We start from the raw sequence: 21188 nt of genomic DNA, 5'->3' as shown, positions 1-21188 counted from the left end.
CTTAAAAAAAGATATCCTGAGAAAGCAGGACATCTTTAAGATTTCTTGCAAAACCTGACAAAAGATAGCAACCCAGTCACATGCCCCTGGAAGCCCATGTAAGACTGCATGGGCTGTACTGTTACAGATGTTTTTACCTTTTTCTCATGGTTGGGGATAATACAACGGACGAAGTTGGGGTTGGTGTTCCTCAAGGTAGCCATCAGTTTAGCCAGCTGTTCTTTATAGAGCTGTCCCACTGTTCGGAACATACCCTTCCTGGTTTTAAAGGCCCCTGGCAATGCTGTATCCGACATACCAGCTACCTGATCCAGCCCAACAATACGGTCAACTAGAGAGAGCACAAGGAAGAGCATTAAAATTCTGCCACAAACAAAGGAAGCATTGGAATGTACAAAGAACATCTGGGTAGAACAGGATAAATGAGAGGAGCTGCAGGATCCTTTTTGCTTCATCTCTACACAGATGTTGACTCCTGTACAGAATTTGTACAGGGATAGGAGCAGGAAGGAAAAAAAAGCAACAGCTCACTACAGGAAGTTTGAGTGATGGAGTCAAACTTACTCCCAAACATATTCTGCTGATGCTCTGGATGGCAGCTCTGGAAAAGCAATCTAGAAGTAAGTTTCAGATGCTTCTACTTGCTTAGGTTACAATGAAAAACAACAAACCAAGAGTTCTAGCTGCTAGCCCAGCAGAGTCAACTATTAGTTAACTCTGACCCAGAAGGGGCCACAGTTAGAGAAAAAGCCCAGCTTCACTCTTGCATTACAGGCAGAACTGCCATGACCGGTGATCAGAAAAGCTATATCTACTTGTAAACTGAGCAAACATGGTGAAAGGCATGACAGAAACCAAACCTCAAGATACCACTGTTTGAGCTATTTTTGGAGTACAAGTATTCTATGACAGAGACATGAACAATACCACTATGAGAAAGTCAGAACTCCCTGCCCCAACAGTTCCTCCACTATGCCACAGTGACATCCAAGCACTGATGAAGCTATCACCTTGATGGGTGGACTCCACAGATCCTTTGTTTCAATAGAAGCCAGCTAGATCTGAGAGTAGCAAGGGCACGAAGAAACTAAAGCATTTAAACAACTTTTTCTTGTTGCTCTTCTACATGGAGACAAAAATTCACCCACCCAACCAAAACCAACTGTATTACCATAAATTTCCACATCCCCAGTATATTTTTATTAAGGGCTTCAAGGTACTGCTTCACTTTATCTTTAGTGGTTGGCTGATGCCTACACTCAGGCTCCCAGTCTTCACTTCAGAAAACGCATCAACTTGTGCTCAACTGGATTATAAAAAAACTGTTAAGAGAAACCCCTACAAAAAAAGAAACAAGAAAGGATACTCTGATTTACAGTTGATCCTAATTTAGAACTTCTCACTTCTAGAGCAGCTGTTAGAATAGGGTCAAGGTTGTCTTATCAGAAAGAAAAGAAGGTTATGTTACTAGATGACATCACAAGGAAATCCACAGAAGACTGTCCCAGATTGCGGCTGGAACAATCCTCTTAAAAATCTTGAGCCCTGCTATCTACATCAAGATAGCAAAAAGGACAGTCACTTGCAACAGAAGATCCAGCTAAGAACAATAAATGAGAACTGATCAGCTGTGGTTCAGTTGACACTTCAAGTCCAAAATGAGTCTCACACAGCAAAAGCCTTGTTAGGCACAAGTTGCTGACGGCCATTTTTCATGCAGAACAAGTTCCTTTGCCAAACTAACTTTCTTTAAATGATCAGCAGCTGAAGTCAAATCCCAGTACTAGAATCAATGTTAAACTGCATTTCAGTTTAAATGCAGCCTCAGGAATCTTCCTTCCAAATCTTGCAAGAAATACAGCCTTGCTAGCTCTACGTTCAAACAGTTGACAGGGATTTGCTTTTAGCTGTTCCTATGCTAGTCTTGCAAGAGCAACCTTTAGCACCTGAACATGTCCATATTTTTCTTGTATTCACTTGCAAGGTGAGAGTTTTGCTTTTGTTTTAAAGTCCGTGAGGAGCTACTAGCACAAAGCAGAGGATATGAACAAGAAAGACAAGCAGGTATGACAAAGGGACAAAGAGAAGTTAACGGAAGCATTTCTTGCATGGCTCTAGGATGCATTACACACACGACACGACAGCTGGGTTTCTCAGTCACCTGGTTCTAGATGAAGAATAGGAAAGTGTTGATAGAAATAGGCTCTCTGAACGTTCTGCATCTCTGCAACAGACAGAGACGTCAAAGAAAACCCACCACAGAAAGTGACAGCAACAGTAAGACTCAAAAGCAGATAAACCCAGAGAAGATAGAGTAAAATACTGAACAACATTGCAGCAAGAACACACTGGTTGCAGGACTGAAAACGTAGATTCAACCTCAGATCTTGCGTTTGAGTGTTGCAGCTACGCAAGCTGCTGGGACATAATGGTGCATTCATATTTTATCCTGGCATTCTCGGTTTTGAGAAATAATTGCTATATATGCAGTAAGCTTAACGTAAATTGATGCAAGCGAACCTTTCTCTTGAGTTACAGTGAACTTTTAATGCAATACCATGATCTAAGCAATGGATGTTCCAGATAATGCTCATCTTGGTGTCTTAGTCTTCAGGGAAAGAAGCAACACAGCTCATCACAGACTTTTGATGATCAAACAAACTCTTCCACATAAAACAAGAGAAAACAAATGAGATTAAGTTTAATTACATACCATCTTTCCACAGCTCAGACACAAACTTATCCGACGACTGGTGGAGAAGAGTAGCAATGTTATCATTCAGCGGATCCATGTTCTTCATCAGCCATTCATCTGCTTTATAATCCACCTGGAGAAGATAAACACATCAAGAAACTTGGAGGGACTTTCTGCAGCACAAGATGCAACAAGATCCTGCGAAGTCTATAAAAATAGCACTAAGGTTCGCACAATCAACAACAGATTACCTAATCGTTCTTGGATTTGACATCTAAGCAAGCATACCTACAAATTTCAAACCCTAAAAAACAGCTGCATGTTCTGTTCTGTCAGTAAAGGGAATGGATTTGCAATGCTAGTTTGCACCACCCAGAGTGTGACACAAAAAACAACTGCATCATCATTTTTGGTGATGAATTCTTGATGCAAGGTTTCTGAAAAGTACTTCCAATCTCACCAAGACACAGAGAACAAATTTAAATTGGTGTCAGTTTGACATGTCTTCAGCTATACATATATAACTTGCAGGCAAATCCCCTTAGGCCCTGTCAGGTCCACAGCAATGGAACAACTTTCTGAAGTCTTCTACGGGTTTCCCATAAGCAGCCATGTTGTAAAGTAGCCATTTCTAAGAAGCAGTGGTTATGCATTAAAAACACAGCAGACATTCCAATGTTCACATTTTAGCTACTAATTCTTTACCTTGCCAGCATAATGTATGATACAGAAATCAGCTTTGTCTTTCAGTTGTTTTGGCTTCTGAAATTTGGGATGGGTGCCTTGTTCTTGTACAACTTTTTCCACAAAGCTTTTGTCTGTTGCTTTTGGGAACCAGCACTCTTCATCCAGCAGGGCCAGTATACCAGGAGGCCCAGCCTTAAAGAAGGGAAGCACCAAAGCATCATTAAATACATGACTACACCAATAATTAATGCCTTTAGACGGGTAGAAAAAGAAAAAGGATACCTAAGCCTGATCCCCATCACATTCATCGGCTGCGTGGTATCAGTTCAACTACTTTTATACTAATAGAAATCGTTAATAGTTTTTCAAAATCCTCATCTGAATTCTGAACATTTTCATGAGAAGGTCTTTTCCATGGCATTTGTCTAGGCTGATTTACGTGGTGGAGGGGAAGAAATCTTTTTAATAGAAGGAACACTATCACACTGTTCTCCAAATATCCAGATGTCTAAATGCAGAAGACCATAGCAGAACATTTCACAAACCAGTCCTTACTATTGGAACATCTACTATGAAATTTATAACTTTCCAAGTTTCATTAGAGCAGAATGAAAGCAACAGAGATTCACAGCTGCTCATCACACTTACAGTTAAGTAAGGAAGTTCACACTACTTATCGTAAGCCACACATTCATCTAGCACCATGCAGATCTACACAAATGAAGAGAATTTTGTGAGAGGAAAAAGACTAGATCTATTTTCATGCAATATTTCCTACAGAACTGATACTAACAGATTTATTGGTGACATACTTTCAGACAAAGCGGAAACTGTTCACTTCTGCTTCTAAGCATACCACAGTGTCAGTAGAGGATTACAAAAGCCAGAAAGCTAGTTTCCAGTCTACAGGTAGAGGTTATGTGCTCAATGACAAAATTAGTGCAGCTATTTCTTGCTGCTCAACGCTACAAGAACAAGCTTACCGGCTTCTCTATGAGGTCAATGCAGGGTTGCAGATCCAGGCCAAAGTCAATGAAGTTCCACTCTATGCCCTCCCTCTGGTACTCCTCTTGCTCCAGAATGAACATGGTGTGGTTAAAGAGCTGCTGCAACTTTTCATTTGTGTAGTTAATACACAACTGCTCAAAGGAGTTCAGCTAATGAAGAAAAAGGTAGAAAGATGTTTTGAAGTTACACCTACTATTTTCTTAGCACGAAAGGTCAAATCTACAGTTCAGGAACTTAAGGTAGTGTTCTGTATGGGGTGGACAGCCCTTTGTCAATAACCCCATTTGCTTATGAACTGCCTTTCCTGTCACATGCCACTCCATCACTGCTGCAATCCCTAGGGAAGTTCATGCACACTGTTCCTCAGACTTTGCAAAAGAATGTTTAGTTGTAAACAGCAGAAAAATTACTGCAGCTACTTAACCCAGGAACAGAAAAGACTCCGGAAGACTCCAGAATAGAAAAGACTCTTCATAGGAAGAGGAAGCAACAGAAGCCCGAAGACAAATTCCTAAAAGCATGTGGATTGGAAAGTCCCTTTTTAATCCTCACATATAAAATCAGAGCAAGCAAAGTGAGGGAAATTTCTTCAATATCTCCACATTTCTTCAAACTGTAAGGACAAGGTTAATAACCCACAGTTAGACCACACTAAATATAATGCAGCTGCTGAAGAGAATGGTCCTGATCTACTTCCTCCATGTTTCAGTAATTCCTAATCATGTGTTTCCACTCCCCTCCTTTTCATGAGATCCAGCAACCATGAAACCAAAGGTAGACTGATCAGAGAAGGGGAAGGGGAGGAAATCAACTTTTCTGTGTCTTAGTTTTCCATTTCATGAATAAATTGGTCCACTTCACTCTGCAGCTGCATATGAGCTAGATCCAGCATAACACAGGTTGATAGGAGCTGCCTGGCTGGGATAATGACAGGATAGTTCTTTTCTGATGGCAGCCTGTGGCTGCTTCAGACTAAGTATAATGCAAAGCCACATTCTAAAATTGTTGTTTCATAGACATAATGGTTTGGCCTAACAGCTCACTGCCACCTATAGAGGGAGCTCCCAATTCCCCTCTTTTCCATCTCTCCCTCAACTTTCCTTCAGCTCTTCTTCTTCTACATTTATCTTGCATCAGGTTTTATGCTCAGATTCCCCTTTGCAGACTGATTCTATCATAAAACACCGTAAGAAAATATTTTCCACAGGGCTAGAGAGGTGAACAGTACAAGCAGTTGCAGCCAGGAGCAGCAGAGGGGAAAAGGAGCAAGTTCACTCCTTTTCTGTATCAAGGATCTGCTGTTAAATCCGTTTAGCTGTATGTGAAACCACACTTTGATCCCCAACTTTCAGGCTTCTTGCAGAAAGGAGCATACATAGGTCAGAATTTATGTTGGATCTGATTTGGTCTACCCTGTCTTTGCCTTTTCCAAAACTCATCAGCAGAAAGAAGAAACCATTTCTAACAATTTTTAGTGATGCTAATAGATTTCAGTGGGTCATACCTTAAATGTTTTGGGACAGACTAATGGGACATAAAATTTTATGTCCAGTGGTGATCCATAACTCTACATGATATTTTAAAAGACATTTTTGTAGGTTAGCAAACTCCTAAGCTGCAAGCTATAAAGAATCAAGAACACCTGAAACTGTGAAATTAAAATAATTCTAATGCACATGCCAAAAAGGATGTAAGCACCAGAATATAGAGCAATGAGATAAAACATTTGCAGAATACATAAAATACTAAAGAATGAACCACTTAAGTTAGTTAATAACTTATCTGACACTTCACATCAGCAGGGATCTCAAATAACAAAAGTGGAATAAAGATCCTTTCCAAAACTATACTATTCTTCTCCAGTTTTAAAGCAGTTTCCTTCAGCAGTCTTTGCTCCATGGTAAACTGTGCTGAGTGCAAGGACCTGACGACCTCCTTACCTCGAAAATCTCAAAACCAGCAATGTCAAGGATTCCAATGAAGGACGCACCCTGTCGCTTCGTCTTATCCAATGCCTTGTTGATACGCATAACCAGCCACCGGAACATACGTTCATAAGTGGCTTTAGCCAGCGCTTCAATGGCAAAGTCAGCCTAAATAAAAAAAGACCAGGAGTTACATTATAATCCAAAGGAAGGCATAGATTACACTGTTTCGGCATCTAATGGCCCAATTGTAGCCCAAGATTCTCTCTCCACCACCGAATTCACTGAACAAGGCTCATTTCAGAGCCAATGAAAAGTAGACGGCACAGCAACACTCCATAAAAGAGCAAAGAATTTGTCTTCTTAAATCAGTGTGTCAAAGCCAAATTTCAGGATCCTGCCTGTTGGAGAAACCAACGCCTGGTATTTGAGAAAGAAAAATTATGCCCAGTCACCTCCAAAGACTGTAGTAACTTAGCATGTTTCATAGGCCCAAAGAAAAGCATTTAAATTCTTTTCTAACTTAGGATTTGTGAAGCCAAATCCCCTCCTCCCATGCCACTATCCTACCTGTGATTGACACAAACATACTATGTATAATAAGAAATTAAATATCAAAATGGAAAGGCAGCCTGTGACTATTTCTGGACTTCACTCTCTTCCCAACCCCTTCCATTATATGAGGGCATGTTTATTTACACTGAATATGTTCATAAGGATATGTTCATAAAGAAGCCATGCAGTGAGTAAGCACGGGGCCTCTGCTCCACTCAGGAGGCCACTAGCTCCTAGGTCAGGTTTCATTTAGAGCACAATGTGATTCAAAAGTGTTACAAAATTTACAGTCAGTGTCAAGGGTGAGCGGCAAATTCTTCCACCCTAGTAGCTGACCTACTCAAAACCGGTGCTTTCTATATTAAAGCAACTTGAAAACGTCATCCTGGCATACAGCGCTGAAGGAACTTACTCCCTTGGGACAGCCAGTCATCAAAATCAGGGGAGTTGCATTCTCTTTTTTTTGTTTTCCCCTCCCCTAGATGAGAAAAAGTGCTACAAGGGCAGGGTGATTTCTATCTTTATACAGATCAAATGAGCAAATACTAGAAGCAATATGCATGCTACATTATTCAAGAGTGGTTGCCATATGTTGCAGCCATAAAGATGGTTATTAAACACTACAGAAACCTCTAATACATTTGTTAGCGTTGTGGTGGCAAGATTAAAGACTAAAGCACTCATTTGTTTTTAGAGAATGCATACCTGCTCTTTGGTCTGAGCTTTCTGGACATAATCCCGCCCAACTTTGATGCGAGGAGTCAGGATGCCTCTAGTGAAATCAGTCACATTGATACCCAAAAGGTGAGACACTTTCTGAGCAGCTAAAGACGGTAAGAGGAAACAACAGAGAGATTAATGTTCTTTTGGTTTTTTTTTTTACGGAAAGCAAGAGAAAAAGAAAAAAACATTCCTGCAACTGCCTTCCCAAGAGAGTCATGAAACAGCTTATAAAAAACATTAAATGAAGAACAGTTTAATGAGACAAAGAAAGGTATATTCAAAAACAAAAAATCCCCCAAACCCTCTTGCAACCCCTAATACGGGTTATTGAGTTTCTCCAGAAGCCACAAGAGTAAATTTGAAGCAATACTCTCATACCACTAAGTCATAACACGGAAGCTTTATTCATAGTCTGTAATCAATTTAAAGATATGTCAAGTAACGGATGCCTTAATCAAGCTAATTGCTCTGTCTTCATCTACTGATTAGTCTTTGAGGTAACTCTGTATTTCAGATTCAAGATCCAAAACCCAAATAGTTTACTCTCCTCCCCAAAATGCCATTTAGAGCACGTTTTCCATAACAGTAATAGCCAAAAATATAAACACTTGAAGATAAATTAGCAATCTCTTGTATTTCTGCAGTACCTCTAAACTGAAGGTTTAAGAGCTAAGTCTTCCAACAGATAGCCTTCTATCATGTGAAACGGTACTATTTACACATGCAACAATGGGCAGTGCAATTAAAATATGTATACCCATCACAAAACTATCTACCTTACTCTTACAGTTACAAGTCTACCTACAAAGTCAGCAAAGAACATTCCTTAAAGTTTGATAATATAGGTTTGTAGGAGCAATCATTCCTAGCTTGGTTAAAACACACACATGCTACATATTCCAGCAGAATAATCCTTTTCATCTGGTCATCACGTGTACTTCCTGCCTAGCCCTGTCACAAGAACACATTCCTGCCCATGGGGGGCTGCACACCCATGCCCGGCAAAATGGCGCATATTTGTATGAAGGAGCATGTCATCTCCTTTGACAGATAATTCACCTTATAGAGAAACAGGACTCCAGCATTCCCTACATACTGTAATATACTTCTTGCAAAAACTTCCTGTAGGCTTTTTTCTGCATTTTTCTTTGGGATGGGAAAAGAAGATTGGTTACCTGTATTGTCTGGCATAGAGGCTTGGTCTGTATTACGCTCCTTCTTGAAGACTATGTTGCCAAGTTGAAGAACACCTGAAATAACCTTCAGCAGACCTTTTAAAGTAATAATAATAATAGCTTAGTGACAGACATCTCCAAAAACCCTGATATGACCCAGTTACCTTTCCTGACATGGTTAAGAGGCCTTTCTCAACATTCCAAAGATCTTCCTGGAATTTGGGAAGAAACACCACAGCTAATTGCTCTATATGACTCCCATTCAGGACACAGGACTTTCCCTGTCCCTCTCATGCAAGACTACGCAACCTGGAAATTGACCCATTCTCAACATCACTACAGTAAAGTGGGAGACAGGATTGAGGGTAATGCGCCATCCTACAACATCTATATTTTTTGATAAAACATCTGTTCTCTGTTAAAGGGCCAAAATTCACTATTTTCCTCAATGACTACTGTTAAACACAGGAAAGAGACAGTTATTAAGACTGCAAACCAATTAAGAGAAGAAGATTTTGTTCCTTTAACCCCGTATCACTTTCAGCTCCCTGACCAAGGTCCGTAGTCCACATAGACGTACACTGTAATGTATAAAGGGCAGCAGGATGTGGGCAAAGTGCCCGTACCATAACTGTTACTAATTACATGCTGAAGCACCCCACCCATTGCTAATGATATATTCATACTCTTCAAATGGTGCACATCACAAAAGCAGCATCAGATGCTAGGACAGGAAAGACATTTTTCAATGCCATAGCATCAATTCAATTTTCACCGTCTATCAATCAAAGCCCATTGCATAATAGCTTCTAGTTGCCTTGAGCAAACTAAGCTGCCAGTCACTTGCAAAGGGGATCTTGTACGAAAGATTTTTTTCATCCCCTAATTTCTACCTGTTACAGAAACACTTGTTTTAAAACAATATCCTTTTGATAGCAGAGCGAACAAAGGCTCCATATATGCTACATCAGGACTAACAGAAAAGAAACATGTATGTTCTAGTGGCACGTTATGAAATCCAGTGGTTTGACAGTTGAATCTGGAGTCCTGGCACTTGGACAGACAGCTTATTTTGATGTTGTCTCATAAATGAGAAGAGTTGGTGTTTAGACTTTACATCAAAACTAAGTAAGCCTACCATCCAGCCAGCTACTGTATGTATTATTCTTCTAAGCCTATGAGGAATATTAATGCACTTCACACTTTGAACAGCAAGTGCAAAACACTAAAGCTATCTTTACTGTAGTGGCTGGAACCAATAGCTCATTTATGTGACAGCAAAGACATGCCCTAGAGCATACATTAAAAACCCAACTCAAAAAACTGAGCATAACAGGATGTCCTGACAATAACTTAAGCTGCCAATTCTTTTACTCGGTTTAGGCAAATTTCTCTTCACCTCCATACAGCAGTTTCAGTCTCAGATGATTCAGGATATCAAGAAGTGTATTAAACTGTGGATAACGACAGCGTAGATTTACAGCAGGTTGAACTGTGAAGAGCAATAGTTAAGGCACAGGCACATATTCCCTACAGCCACAAGGGCTGCAGCCTCCAGCAGAGGAGGTGGTGACTTCAAACCACCACAGATGCCTGCTTCAACATAGAGACAAAACAGTCCTAGTTTTAGAAGACCTTATACATTTAGAAACTGAGATTTTGCAGACCACTGGTTCCCAAAAGTGGGGCAGATCATGAATGAGACAGCACAGAGCTCTGGTGAATAAGTATCACTGCACTTTGTGCTGGCTGCATGCAATTCTAGCTTCACTGTCATGGTACTGTGTTCCCAGAATCAGACAATATTAATTTCTGATCAGCAGTTCAGTGTTAAGCTGGAAAGAAAGGCACTGTGACCAGGCCATTCTCAAAGCAGTAATCCAGCAATGGTTGGATTAGATACTTTAAAGCTACTGCTTAGGGATAGGGGGAGCACACAAGCTGTGCATTGCACAAGAGAATGAGAGGATTCTTGTATCTTGGATGTGTTAGGCATAAACTGGATATACAGCCCTCAGATTGGGAACAAAAACAGCAAGCAGAAGCATGTTTTCATTAGCTGCTTGACTTCTAAGGTTAACTGTATAAACTGAAACTGTGCTGGTAGATCCTGAGGTGGGTCACTCCAAAGCCACTAAGTTTATTACTTGCACACTGTTCACTTGGCAGGGGGTGTATGTGTGTGAGACACCAGACAAAACAAAACCAATAAAAAACCCAAACCAAACAAACAAAAAAAGAACCCGAGAAGAAAAAAGCTCCAGAGAGATATGATCTAGTCCCTCTTTCATTTCATTGCGTTTTCAAGCCCTTCAGAGGATTCATACCTATCTGCTCCTCATCTGGGATGCCCATGATCTTCATGGCCTCCATGGTCTCCTGAAACATATCTTTGTCTTGCTGACCCGGGATCGTAACATGCCCGTTGGAAAGGAAGCGATACTTGTTGTAAGGCTCCAGCAGCAGATCAGCTTAGGAAAGAATTGAGAAAGAAATTACTACAGCTTTTTCTTTTTTTTTTTTTGAGATAGACAACAAGCTACCACTGAGATCAAATTTCTGACTTGCATATGCTAGCAGGTGCTGGATAAATCTGGGATTAAGCCCAGTTTTACTGCAGGCTGAACATTTAATGTATTTTAGATAAAATTGGAATTTTTCTATCTTATTTCTTTCTATTCCCTCCTCTGGACTACTCCACCAAAGCAGTGCCAATCATCATTACGCCCCAAGTCTATAAGAAGCAGGGATTAACTTGAAAGTAAATTTGCCTTTAATTTCAGACACCTCATTTGTTTCAAGTCAGGTGAAAGTTAATATACAGCTCTTGAAACAGTAGAACTATGAGAAAAGTCCTCTCCTTCTGTCCTCCCTCCAGATCAATTTGCAGCTCTCGCACAGCATGGACCCTGACTACCAGGCTGAGCTAGATGCACTAGGATCCTAGACTTCTAGAGCTGCTCAGGTGCCAGCAGCTTCGCTCCATTCATTAAACACCAAGCATATCACAGTAGGACCATTCCTGCACTAGAAGGGTTTACATCATGCAAGACGAGACTAATCATGGGACAGTGATTTAGATAAGGAAGGGCGTAGAGTCATCGCTGGCAAGGAGACAAGTGCAGCAAGGAACCAGAGAAGCAAGCTTTCAGGAACTGAGAAGTGCAGGGGGAGGGCAGAGTGATGTAGGAGCGTACAGAAGATGTGGAGGAGGGGTGGCCATATCGAAAAGGCAGAGCCAAGAAACTATGAAGGAGCAGGTCCTAGCTGGCAAGTGTTTTGGACCCTCTGTCGTTGTGATGAGGGAACCCATAACTACAACAAAGTCATACTTACTCTTCAAATGCTCGCCTGCCCCAGATAGCAGGTAGTAAAAGATGTGGAAGGTTCTCTCCTCTTTAGCTTGACGAATTGCACGTGACTTCTCCAGCAGATCTTCAGAGAGTCAAGGCATATGGCAGGACATACAAATCACTTCCTATTCTACGGCAGGAGAAAAAACTCGTACTACTTGATGTTCTCCTTCTGCCAATTATCAGGGGTATTGATTTAGCAATCATTATCAGTCAACAACGCACTGAGCATCTGGTCTCAGTTCTGCCAGCCTCGGAATGATCGCTATGATAAGAGAGACTTAACTGATAAAACCCAGAAAAACAGTGGCCATCCATCTCTACTTGCCTTGAACAGAAGTGAGAATGGCTTATGAAATTTCAAAGCTATTCATCTTATCGCAGTTTATGCTTCCATTTCAGCCTCCTAAGATTAGAATTCATTCATTCAGAAAAGATTTCCACCGTGATCACAAAGGTCACAAAATACTGTATGAAGAAACAGAAGACTGCAACATTAATCTTGCTAGCATAAATTTAAGTGCTTCCTACCACTTTCTTGACCTGACAAAGAGAAAGTCAGTTGTGAAGAGATTGCTAGGTACCATTGTTGCCACCTCTATTGCCTTTAACTTCTCCTTTTAAGTGGTTACAGAAAGGATACAGGTCTCAATATTGGCTCCAACAATGTAGCCGTTGACATCAAAGTTGATTCTGATGAACTTGCCCTAAGAGGAAGATAATAGCATGAAAATTAGTATTCATTCTATCTGGTAACAGCAGTAAATAGCAAGGTAAACCTTCTCTTTTTAATCCAGGAAAGGAAATTCAGAACAGGTCAGGCAGGTTTTAGGTAAAACATAAGGTCAGCCAATAGGCAATACCTGCTGATCACAACAGTGATTTAACAAACAAGACACCAAACACTTTCAGACATTTCTGACATTCAGACAGCCTACAATTCAGATTTATTACGTTTCAGCCTAGATTTCCCACAACCAGGGTCCCTTCAGTTTCATGTGCTATACGATCTGGACAATTCCGCTGTCCTCAACGTTAGCGTCAATCATTTTCAATTAGTTCCAGCTCTAGCTCCCCCATTTGCCTCTCAGATGCTGTCCATTGCTCTCCAGAGCAAGTAAAATACAGACCAGTATTTGCTCTCCAAGATAAAACTGACTGTAATAAACTTACTTACAATAAAAATCGGCATAGACCTGGCACAGGGTCAGGTTCCTTCATTCCAGAGACCTATCAGGTCTATTCTGCTTTATTCACTGAATTAAATTCACTTCCCAGATTAATTTGAGGGAAGTCACTCACAGACAGTTGTCCTACCCCTGTCCTATCCCTGACAGCAATTCACTCAAAAGCAGACCAAGTCTTCCCTCTGGAAAGCGTAAAATACTGGCCCCCATGCTGGATAGTAATACTCACAAATCTTGAGGAGTTGTCATTCTTTACTGTCTTGGCATTTCCAAAGGCCTCCAAGATGGGATTAGCCTGGAGCAACTGTCTCTCTAGTTCTCCCTAGAGAGAAATCAGAAATTAATAAAGTAGGTAGCAGTTTACTGCATTAACCTCGGGTCAAACCAGCGCTGAAGTTTCAATTCACACTAGCTTGGCATCTGTTGTAGAGAAGCCATATTAAATCTTAGGAGATGATCCCTTAAACCTTCAAAGGAGACTCATTAGTTATCTGGGTAAAACAGAAACATTCACAAATATGCCTTATTCCCTTCCTCAACACAAGGGCATCCCAGTGCTGTCTTTCTGTTAACAAGAAGCCCTTCAAAGTCACTTGGCCATAACATCCCACAGACTTCCCAGGATCAAAGTGAAACACTGTACCATCCAAGATCAGGCCCTCATCCCAGAAGTGTCTTGCCATCTAGGCTGGAAGAGTGAGGAAAATCCTGTCGTGCTACTGCAAGACAGCCTTGAACTCTGCTAGTAGCAGGTTAAGAAGCTAGTCTGAAAAGGTCTAATGTTTTAAAAAAAAACAAAAACAAAACAAAAAGCTTGCACTAAGAGTCTACATCTTCCAAAATACAAACAAGCAAAAACCTCCTTTGTAAGGAGGCACACAAAAAAAAGAGAATTAGTGGTATCCCACAAACTGCATGATCACTCGCATTCTGCTGCCATATTCGCACACTCCTCCCCTCAAGGAACACAAAATGCTGGAGCTGTAGAAAAAGAAAATTCAGAATCTTTATCCCTGCCAAGTACTAGACCATTGGAGCATATACACCTTTCCCTGCAGGCTCTAGATATATCCCTGGCTGGTTTTAAAAATTACTTGTCCTCTGTGCTAAAAGCATGGAGTTCTATATATTTCAAGATTACCTAAAAAGCTTCTAGACACAGAAAATGACAGTTTAGATCCATGTTTCTTTTTTTAGCAGTTATCAGTAAGTACTCAAGACTTCCTGTGCATAACGGATGGAAGTGAAGTTTGATTCACGAGAACTGGAATTTATGGGCAAATTATTTAAGGGTATTTCTAAAGGAAAATTGTTCCATTATAAAACAGATTAGTCCTTACACAGTCTCTCTAAAAATACATGCAATACAAAAAAAAAGAGGAAGATACATGAGAAACTGTACAAAGAACTACAAGTCTTTGTTTCTTACTTCCACAATCACCTCACTTCACACTTGCAAAGTGCAAGGCCAAACAAGACCCTCAGTCCCTGTAGAACCGCACATACACAGAAGAGGCAGCTGCTGCAAACACTTTCATTCACTGTCCAGTATATACAACAAGGGGGTTAGCCCTAGGAAGGGAACCTGAGCTGGGACATCTGCTCTCTCACAACAGAGCCAGCATGTGGCTTTGTAAGGAGAAAACCTTGAAACTAGGGTTCAGTCCTTGAAGCTGTGTGGCAGTCACATTTCCCCTCCTCCTATGGCACATGCACTGAAGTTGGAACACTCTTCCCTCACCCCATTCCTCCTCCCCATCCTGCAGTGAAGTCCTAGGCCTTTGTTTGTGACTGCAATCTGTTACTATGCAAGTGAGAGATGGCAGCAACATAGCATTTCAACCCAACTATGGAACAAGGAGGGAAGAGATAAAAAAAGCCCATTTTTTCCTCTAAACAGAAGTGAGGCTTTGACACCAAATTTATTTTACTTATTTGGCTAAATATAAAACTAAGGTCATGGCTAGCTACACAAAGATCAAAAGTTTATAGAAATCCATACTACAGACCCTCCTGTTATTTAGTACCTCAGGAAGAAAGTGTTATTAATGTCAAGCAGGTGTTGGTAAACTGTAATTTAGAGGTGATTATGTCTCTTGAACCACCAAGATAGTAATACGCATAGAGAACACCAGCTCAGGGACACAGCAATATAGAGCTGTGGGGAAAGGAACATACTAAAGAGTTGGTCAAGTCAGTTAGCTCTCATGACTTGCCTTAACACCATGATACAGTGGAAAGAGCAAGTTCTCAGCATGCCATGGCAATGGCACATAAGATTAAGTGGCTGCAATTACTGCGATGTATCCATTTCTCAATGGCACGCACTGTACGCTTTGTTTAAAAAGACAATCCTTTTATCTTTAAAATTTTAAAGAAGTTTTTGGGTGGGGTTTGTTGGGTTTTTTTACCTTAAACTTTGACAGTCATCTTTCACTGAAGGAAGACACTTCATTATTATTATACAATGGGTAATTTTGCAAAGCAAAATCAGTACATCACAGAGCTGTCCATCACAAGCTTTCTAGAAATTCTAAGGTTCCTGTCATTAAGATGCTGCCAATTTTCTGACACCTGTAACTGCCATTCCTTGTCCTGAAACAAATTTGTTTAATACTTGGCACGCATTTGAAGTATGTACAATATTCTTCACGAAAACAGAAGCAGTAACAGCCACTGGATCCGTTAGCCCATGGTTGGGCAGTGCACACTCTTCAGTACGCTCTCCTTCTGCTGCTCTGAAGTTGCAACACCAATTTAAAGCAACTAAAATCCTTGATATCTATCTTTTTCTCTGAATTTTTTGCATCTCATACATTTTTTGGAATGATTTCTATGCAAGGTAGAAGTTTTGCCAGCCATTTATTCTTCAGGAAGTACGGAGAAAGGCATCTCGAAATCATAGCTAGCTTTAACAGCATGCAATTTAAAAAACTAAAAGATGGGGGAGGGTGTTCAGGTTTTTTGTTTGTTTTGGCAGGGGGTTTTGTTGTTTTGGTTTTTACACTTTCAGGATTTGCTTTTGTATTCTTCTCTGCAGTCACGTGAGAGATTCTCAAATAACTGAGTCCCAACAACAGTGGGTTGGATGGGGAAGGAAGAAAGATCATCAATAACCTAATCTTCGTTACAAATATTTAAGCATTAACAACTATTACCCATGAATTTCTGATTAGCTGTGAACATTCTCATCTTGAAAAAACTATTACATGATTTAAGAAGTCAGTAGAGAAGCAGAGACTAAACATGGGAAAACATCTGTCTCAACTTCCATAAATAAAGTTTCATCAAATGAAAAAAGTGTTTATAAAATTAGATTCAGCAGCCTTAATGTGCTTAGCAGTCACACCATGCAGCTAGAAGCTATTTAGCTGAATATACTAATGCACTGGGAGCATCAGTAGCTGCCACTACCTCCAAAACAAGAGAGCTAGAGTTAAAGAATATGCTTTATAAATCTGATTTTGCTCTGATACTTGGAAAAGCAGGGGTTTACATCCAAAACTTCTAATAGGAGACAGTCAAGAAACCTTTCTGGTAGATAAAGCAGTTATTTATTATCATTGGTTAAGTTCCATGCCTAGTCTTGCAGCATAAAGGTTCGACACTATCATATTCAACCGTAAAGAATAAATCTGCTGTGACCAGTATACCTGAGATCCTCAAAAAATTTAATGTATTAATCTTCATAAACCCTTATAATCTGGTTCCAAGTTTAAGGTTTGTAAAGAACTGTTGCATAGAGCACTCATTACCAATTAACATTCGAAGACTCCAGTTCTAAATCCTCTCTGGTAACGCCAGTGCTACTGTTTAGTCACAAAAGTGGAGCAAAACATGAGCTGCAGGACTTTTCAGTAGAATCAAAACTTAGGGTAGGGGGAAAAAAAAAAGTATCAAACTTGGGCAAATCACCAACCAGTCCAATTTAGGACCGTTTTATTCTCCTAAGCAGACTGCCTGTCCTGCTTCGGTGGTTGAAGTTTTGCTCAAGGATAAGCAGTGGAAGAATACTTAACTCAACCCCATGATTCTATTTTCCACACTTAAAAAAAGAAAAAGAAAAAAGGAGAATGTTTCTAAATACAGCTACTGAGAGACCATGGAAAAAGCCTTCATATGTCTGAAAGTTTGGCACATAGAAAGTTCTTTTTTGGTTGGATTCCAGAAGTTACTTATTACTATGTGTGCGCACACACATAGTATGCCTGCGTGCAGAGATGCCTTCTTATTCATATACTCTACACACATAAGACATGCCTACACATTAAGCTACTACGGGAAAACTCTTATGTAGAGGTACAGTGGACACACTTGGCATCTGGCTTTCATTACACAGCTCACCAGTGAACCTTTCCAACTTGTTCAGCTCTGGCTAACAAGCTCATAGTCCCAGAACACCCTGTCTGCAGCGCAGCCTTCCCCCCGACCTTTCTTTGCAACGTGCAGCCACATCTCACTGCAGGGAATAGAAAGCTAAACACCTAGCTACATTTGTCTGACTAGGAACACCACACACTAGGCGCTTGTGGTTCTAGGAAAGCCTGGTCCAGTCCTATTGCCCTGGAGGAATACTTCTTGAATGGTATATCTGGGAAAATCCTGCAAGAAAAACCTTAAATGCAAACTAGTATTGAGCACAGAACACAAGTATTCTTGGTATTATTTCAGTCTCCAATTGAACATCCTCACAAAAAGATTACTGTGCACCACACAAAAAAAAAAAAAAAATTGTGAATTGTCTATGGATTTTTTTTAGCTGCAGAAAGTGATATTGGTGTGGAGTGAAAAGCTGCTCAAAAAAATCACACAATGGGACAGAAAATGCATTCCTGGTGCAGAACGTGCAGTAAACGTGCAGCTCACCTACGAGGATACAACTGACGAATTCGGCAATAGTCCATCGGGGGAGAGGGAGGGGGAAAAAAATATAAGTGAGACATCTTTAAAGTCCTCCCACCATCACCACCACCCTCCTTTCATGTGCTGCAAACACTTGGCTGTTTTCCACCCTTCTAATGTTTTCCTACAATTTTAAAGTTTTCAGCTGATGTCCACTAGCCTATCACTGTATTCTCCAGTTTTGAGACACTATGTACAATAGCCAGACCTAATCTATAAAGGTTTTATACTGCCTGGACTAGTTATAAGCAATACATCCATGTAAAAAGATCAATATGGGTGATGCTTCATTTATAGCGTCTCTTGCCCACGCACTTGCCCACGAATCCAAGAGGTTGTGAATGAGTTTATCCCCACTGTAGCTCCACTGAATTCAAAGGAGTTATGACTTAGAACAATATTCCCTGGCTTGCAATTTTTGACAAACTTTTATTGTTTCATAGCTCACTGTCCTCTGATAAACGTTAGCATCTAGGCTTTTATTGAGCAATATGGCTTTTACCAACATCAGCCAATATATATTTACTGTCCAAAGTCAGCACAGCAATAAAGCATCATCAAACCATGGTCTTACCTGGTCTTTTTTAGACTTGTGTGAGGAAGCAACATGAGCCAGATACTGAATGACCTTCTTGGTGTTCTCCGTCTTACCAGCTCCCGATTCACCTCTGTAAAGAAAATCTGCAATTCATTCACAAACAAGACGTAGGGGGACGTGTTCATATTCCTAACCCCAAAAGGGTTACGGAGCTCCTTAACTGCATTCTGGCCATTACGGCACCTCCCTCGAAAGCAAGAAAAAACAAGTTGTACTGGCAAGCGATAGCAGTGTAGCTGGACTGCAGGCTAGCCCTCAGCCAGTTTGCTGCTGGGTGCAGGTTCTGTACACGTGCACGGAGGAGGGAAGGCAATAAAGAACTATGCTTTCTAGTCATTTGGATACAAAGATTGCCAAGTGGCTGAGGAATAATCCGGAGGCTGCTGTAAAGCTAGGGGTGAAAGGTAGTGAAGTGAATCCTTCAAAAAGAAGCCTCCTGACTGCAAGAAGAAACATACCAATTCCTTAGGCAGAACTGAGGGCCAACAAATTTTGCTAGAAGAGAAACTGCCGTATCAAGAATATCTGTTACTGTACCAACCTCATCAGTATGAATGTACTTAAACACAACAGCTGCATCAAATCTGAAGGACTTCTCCAAGCCTTTTCCATTGGCAAAGCTGTATTTCTTTAGGAATTTGAGCACAGGGGCTGTTTCAAAACCTCCCTTCTTCCTCCAATTCTTATGAAAATTATTCTGCAGAAATGATTACGTATATACTGGAGGAACTGTAATGGGACCTTCCTTGACTCTCCACTATTACCTGATTTACTGAGCCCACTCCCAGCATTTACAATTAAGAGAGTGCTCCAACCAAGAGTTTTAACACAGACTTTGACATCCAGATAAGCTGACAACTGTAATACTCACGTGCAAAGGATGGACTGATCCTCTCGATCTACAATAAAATTTTAAAAAAGTAGTTAGACTGAGACTTTAGAATTAAATTTCTGTGACAGAATGAAATCGACACCGAAGGACAAAACCAGGAACTAGTAAACTCTGCCAAGCATCTTCAGAAATATGGCCAGGTAACCCCTTTTCTGGCAATAGATGCAAACCTCCCATCATCTGCCAAAATATAATGGCACCATTGCAACTTTGTTTTCTTCATCTAGAAAGAATATTGTTTGTATCACAATTTTTCTACAAACAATACAGAACTCTCTCACTGAATGTTTCTTTACCACAGAGCAACTGTTTGATATACATCTATCTGTCCTTCAGCCCCCCTTCCCCCATTATACTGGGCCCATACTGACTTACATAAGTTATCAGCAGAGCAGTGGAAATGGAAGGGGGGAAGGGAGAAGTGGGACAGGAACCGTTACAAATCCCAAAGTGCCAAAACCTCACATCAAACAGAGGCTTTAACCCCCAAAAGAAACACTGGAAGTCCAGTGAGAAATTTTTGTTACCTATTTTTCACAGAACGGACTTGAAAACTACAATGCTGAGCAGCAGCTTCAGTCCTGTACAGCTGATTTACTTGTGGCACCATCCCCTATTGTATTAACGGAGCAGCTGGTAACAGTAGAAACCTTTTCTTTTTCATGCTGACATACCAGTAGACATACTAATTCCTGTGTCCAATTCCCAGCTGTGGATGATAACATCTTTCCAGTTACAGAACTTACTTCACCCAGCCTATCCACCACTATCTTCTCCCACATCTTTAACCTCCTTTCAGCTTTCACTTATGATTCCACTTCCTCATACGCAGTCCTGACTAGTCCTTCCACCATGCCTTCATCCCACTGCTCCCCCATCACTTCTATGTGAACACACTCCCCTGCTTCTGCCTTGGTTTCACCTCTAACCCACCCCTCCACCCTGTGCCCCCCCACCTCCAGTCTGCATCCCATTCCTCCCCCATGCCACCAGAAACCAGCTGGGAGCACTGGGAAGACTGGAGAGTGCCTGTGCCTACACCACAACAGCCTTAGTAGCTTGTAGTCATCACAGGGGCAGTGAGACCTGTTCAGACATGGAACAGACTTGGGCACAGCAAGCCATTCACAGACAGTCCACAAGAGCTATTGGTGCACTCACAGAACAGACTGTGCCACCAAATTCAAAATCCCCAGTAGTTTGTAAGTAATCCATTCGGCTGTGGGTTTTTTTGTTTTGTTTGATTTTAGGGTGTTTTTTTTTGCTTAAGCCCAGAGGACTATCAGATTATCCAGTCTCAGAACCTGAGTAACAGGGCAGTTAGATTTGATCCAGTTATTGTCATTCTTTCCTTTCTCCACACTGAGCTCCAATTCTGTGTTGGACTGAAGTCTAATCTCTAAAAAGAGAGAAAGCAAGCCTCAAACATCCATGAGAGTAGAAAATTCACTGGATTGCTCCAATAAATTATCTTAGCAATTGGTAACC

At 40.8% G+C, this 21188-nt stretch overlaps 1 protein-coding gene across 2 annotated transcripts in view; it reads right to left on the bottom strand.

The window, feature by feature from the left end:
- MYH9 (myosin heavy chain 9) overlaps positions 1 to 21188 on the bottom strand; it is a 72013-nt gene that overhangs the window by 19864 nt on the left and 30961 nt on the right. For both annotated transcript variants that reach the window (XM_075156407.1, XM_075156416.1), the window contains exons 4-16: positions 19680 to 19707; positions 18785 to 18878; positions 13538 to 13630; positions 12765 to 12828; positions 12105 to 12203; positions 11096 to 11239; positions 8769 to 8864; positions 7576 to 7694; positions 6331 to 6483; positions 4366 to 4539; positions 3401 to 3574; positions 2714 to 2828; positions 138 to 331 (exon numbers count right to left, since the gene is read on the bottom strand). In XM_075156407.1, coding sequence (XP_075012508.1) covers positions 138 to 331; positions 2714 to 2828; positions 3401 to 3574; positions 4366 to 4539; positions 6331 to 6483; positions 7576 to 7694; positions 8769 to 8864; positions 11096 to 11239; positions 12105 to 12203; positions 12765 to 12828; positions 13538 to 13630; positions 18785 to 18878; positions 19680 to 19707 — 1547 coding nt within the window. The remainder of the gene's footprint in view (positions 1 to 137; positions 332 to 2713; positions 2829 to 3400; positions 3575 to 4365; positions 4540 to 6330; positions 6484 to 7575; positions 7695 to 8768; positions 8865 to 11095; positions 11240 to 12104; positions 12204 to 12764; positions 12829 to 13537; positions 13631 to 18784; positions 18879 to 19679; positions 19708 to 21188) is intronic.

This window comes from Calonectris borealis, chromosome 1, assembly GCF_964195595.1.
Source record: "Calonectris borealis chromosome 1, bCalBor7.hap1.2, whole genome shotgun sequence".
In the NCBI taxonomy this organism is placed as follows: domain Eukaryota; kingdom Metazoa; phylum Chordata; class Aves; order Procellariiformes; family Procellariidae; genus Calonectris; species Calonectris borealis.
Note: the sequence above shows the minus strand (reverse complement) of the source record. Positions and strands in the feature narration are given on the sequence as shown.